This window comes from Coturnix japonica, unplaced genomic scaffold (assembly GCF_001577835.2).
Source record: "Coturnix japonica isolate 7356 unplaced genomic scaffold, Coturnix japonica 2.1 chrUnrandom1429, whole genome shotgun sequence".
NCBI lineage: Eukaryota > Metazoa > Chordata > Aves > Galliformes > Phasianidae > Coturnix > Coturnix japonica.
The window spans coordinates 1-4,493 of NW_015440576.1; the positions used below are offsets into that span (position 1 = coordinate 1).

At 45.0% G+C, this 4,493-nt stretch overlaps 1 protein-coding gene across 1 annotated transcript; it reads left to right on the forward strand.

The window, feature by feature from the left end:
• Positions 1–134: 134 nt before the first annotated feature.
• On the forward strand, positions 135–2,516 carry LOC107307882 (chromodomain-helicase-DNA-binding protein 8-like; the record flags this gene model as incomplete). The annotated part of the gene is made up of 3 exons (XM_015851379.2): positions 135–256; positions 2,165–2,248; positions 2,379–2,516. Coding segments are annotated over exons 1-3 (252 nt in total), but the record flags the coding sequence as incomplete, so codon positions are not given.
• Between the last annotated feature and the right edge of the window lie 1,977 nt (positions 2,517–4,493).

Here is a 4,493-nt window from a genome sequence, read left to right on the forward strand (position 1 = left end):
TAGTGTATAGGGTCCCTTATAGTATTTAGGGTCTCCTTATAGTGCTTATAGGGTTCTCTTCTAGGGCCTGTTATCTCTTATCAGTTCCTTTCCCTTCCCCCCCCCTTTCCCCCCCTCTTTTCCTATCTCCCCCTGTAGCTCTTATCTCCATTGCGAGTGGGCCACCATCGATCAGCTGGAGAAAGATAAGAGGATCCATCAGAAACTGAAGAGATTTAAGACCAAAATGACCCAAATGAGGCATTTCTTCCACGAGGTGGGATCTGATAAGGGGCTCCATATATTGATAAGGGGCTCCATGTACTGATAAGGGGCTCCATGTACTGATAAGGGGCTCCAGATACTGATAAGGGGCTCCATGTACTGATAAGGGGCTCTGTTATGATAAGGTGCTCCAGTATGATTTTTAAGGGGCTTTCCACTATATTTTTGATAGGGGCTCCATATATGACTAAGGGGCTTTGGATGTTGATAAGGGGCTTCATATGTTGATAAGGGGCTCTATATATTGATAAGGGGCTCTATATACTGATAAGGGGCTTTGGATGTTGATAAGGGGCTCTATATATTGATAAGGGGCTCTATATATTGATAAGGGGCTTTGGATGTTGATAAGGGGCTCTGGGTTGTTGATAAGGGGCTCTATATATCTGATTTAGGGGCTCTTGGATGTTGATAAGGGATTTGGTTACTATAAAGGGGCTCTAATATGATAAGGGGCTTTGGATGTGATAAGGACTTTGGGTATTGATAAGGGGCTTTGGATGTTGATAAGGGGCTTTGGTTATTGATAAGAGGCTTTGATAAGGGGATCTGGGTATTGATAAGGGGCTCTGGATGTTGATAAGGAGCTCTATATATTGATAAGGGGCTCTATATATTGATAAGGGGCTCTTAGTATATTGATATGGGGCTTTATATATTGACTTAAGCGGGCTCATATATTGAGTATGGGGCTTATATATTGAATTAAGGGCTTCTATATATTGGACCTATGGGGCTCTGGATGTTGATAAGCGGCTCTATATTTTGATAAAGGGCTCCATATATTGATAAGGGGCTCCCTATATTGATAAGGGGCTCTATATATTGATAAGGGGCTTTGGATATTGATAAGGGGCTTTGGATATTGATAAGGGGCTTTGGATATTGATAAGGGGCTCTGGGTATTGTATAAGGCGGCTCTGGATTTATAAGGGGCTCTGGGTATTGATAAGGGGCCCTACATACTTTCGTCTTTCGGTATTGATAAGAGGGCTCTGAGTATATTGTAAGAGCTCTGGGTATTTGATAAGGGGTCCATATATATGATAAGACGGGCTCCATTATATTGATAAGGGCTCCATGTACTGATTGAAGGGGCTCCATGTACTGATAAGGGGCTCCATATATTGATAAGGGGCTCCATTTGTACTGATAAGGGCTCTATATATTGATAAGGGGCTCCATGTAACTGATAAGGGGCTTCCATTGTTATCTGATTAAGGGGCTCCATGCTATGAAAGGGGTTCCATACACTGATAAGGGGCTCCATGTACTGATAAGGGGCTCCAGATACTGATAAGGGGCTCCATATATTGATAAGGGGCTCCATATACTGATAAGGGGCTTCCATACTTGAAAGGGGCTCCGATGTACTGATAAGGGGCTCTATATATTTGAAAGGGGCCCAGATACTGATAAGGGGCTCCATGTACTGATAAGGGGCTCTGGGTATTGATAAGGGACTCTATATATTGAATGATTAAGGGGCTCTATATATTGATAAGGGGCTCTGGGTTTGTGGCTGATAGACGTAACGCGGTTCATATGTTGACCAGCGCATTGGGTTTATGGGCTATTAACTAAGGTGGCTTATATATTGATAAGGGGCTCTTTATATTTATTGATAGGGGCTTCTGCGATCTGTGATAACGGGACTTATATATTTGATAAGGGGCTTTTGGATGTGATAAGGGGCTCCAGATATTGATAAGGGGCTTTGGATGTTGATAAGGGGCTTTGGTTATTGATAAGAGGCTTTGATAAGGGATCTGTGTGGTTCTGGGTATTGATAAGGGGCTCTGGATGTTGATAAGGGGCTCTATATATTGATAAGGGCCTCTATATCTTGATAAGGCGCTTCGGATCTTGATCCTTATCTTATCTCTCCCCCCTTATCAAGGATGAAGAGCCCTTCAACCCCGACTACGTTGAGGTCGATCGGATCCTGGACGAGTCCCACAGCGTCGATAAGGACAACGGGGAGGTGAGATAGGCTTAAAATAAAGGGGGGATTTGGGGTAAAAACTGGGGATTTAGGGGGTTTATAGGGGGGTTTATGGCCCTATAAGTGCCGGCCCTATATAATATAACCCTATATTGATCCTATATATCAGCCCGTGGTTTATTACCTGGTCAAGTGGTGCTCCCTGCCCTACGAGGACAGTACGTGGGAGCTGAAGGAGGACGTGGACGAGGGGAAGATCGGGGACTTCAAACGAATCCAAGCACGGAACCCGGAGCTCAAACGGCTGGTGGGTCCTATAAACCCTTTATGGGGTCATATAAACCCTTATAGGGTCATATAACCCCTTTATAGGGTCCTATCCCCATTTATAGGGTCCTATCCCGCTTTTATCCCCCTATCCCCCCTTATAGGGTCCTATCCCCCTTTATATGGTCCTATCCCCCTTTATGGGGTCATATAACCCCTTTATAGGGTCCTATCTGCCTTTATAGGGTCCTATCCCCCCTTTATAGGGTCCTATAACCCCCTTATAGGGTCCTATAACCCCTTTATAGGGTCTTATCCCCCTTTATAGGGTCCTATCCCCCTTATGTCCCCCTACCCCCCTTATATCCCCCTCTTCTCCTTTATAGGGTTCTATCCCCTTTTATAGGGTCCTATCCCCCCTTATAGGGTCCTATCCCCATTTATAGGGTCCCATCCCCATTTATAGGGTCCTATAACCCCTTTATAGGCTCCTATCCCCCTATATTGGGTCCTATAACCCCTTTATAGGCTCCTATCCCCCCTTTATAGGGTCATATAACCCCTTTATAGGGTCCTATCCCCCTTTATAGGGTCCTATAACCCCTTTATAGGGTCTTATCCCCCCTTATATGTCCTATAACCCCTTTATAGGGTCCTATCCCCCTTATATCCCCCTCTTCTCCTTTATAGGGTCCTATCCCCATTTTTAGGGTCCTATCCCCCTTTATAGGGTCCTATAACCCCTTATAGGGTCATATAACCCCTTATAGGGTCCTATAACCCCTTTATAGGGTCCTATCCCCCTTATATCCCCCTCTTCTCCTTTATAGGGTCCTATCTGCCTTTATAGGGTCCTATCCTCCTTTATAGGGTCCTATAACCCGTTTATAGGGCCCTATAACCCCTTTATAGGCTCCTATCCCCCTTTATAGGGTCCTATAACCCCTTTATAGGCTCCTATCCCTCTTTATAGGGTCCTAGCTGCCTTTATAGGGCTCTATCCCCCCTTATAGGGTCCTATAACCCCTTTATAGGGTCCTATAAACCCTTATAGGGTCCTATCCCCCTTTATAGGGTCCTATCCCCCTTATAGGGTCCTATAACCCCTTTATGGGGTCCTATAACCACTTTATAGGGTCCTGTCCCCCATTTATAGGGTCCTATCCCCCTTTATAGGGTCCTATAACCCCTTTATAGGGTCCTATCCCCCTTTATAGGGTCCTATCCCCCTTTATAGGGTCCTATCCCCCTTATATAGCCTATCCCCCCTTTATAGGGTCCTATCCCCCTTTATAGGGTCATATAAACCCTTTATGGGGTCCTATAACCCCTTATAGGGTCCTATAACCCCTTTATGGGGTCCTATCTGCCCTTAAAGGGTCCTATAACCCTTTATAGGGTCATATAACCCCTTATAGGGTCCTATAACCCCTTTATAGGGTCCTATAACCCCTTTATAGGGTCCTATCCCCCTTTATAGGGTCCTATAACCCCTTTATGGGGTCATATAACCCCTTTATGGGGTCATATAAACCCTTATAGGGTCCTATAACCCCTTTATAGGGTCTTATCCCCCTTTATAGGGTCCTATCCCCCTTATGTCCCCCTACCCACCTTATATCCCCCTCTTCTCCTTTATAGGGTCCTATCCCCCTTTATAGGGTCCTATAACCCCTTTATAGGGTCTTATCCCCCTTTATATGTCCTATAACCCCTTTATAGGCTCCTATCCCCCTTATATCCCCCTCTTCTCCTTTATAGGGTCCTATCCCCCTATATAGGGCCCTATAACCCCTTATAGGGTCATATAACCCCTTATAGGGTCCTATAACCCCTTATCTGGTCCTATAACCCCTTTATAGGGTCCTATCCCCCTTTATAGGGTCCTATCCCCCTTTATAGGTTCCTATAACCCCTTTATAGGGTCCTATAACCCCTTTATAGGGTCCTATCCCCCCTTATAGGGTCCTATTCCCCCTTTATAGGCTCCTATCCCAATTATATCCTTCTCTTCTCC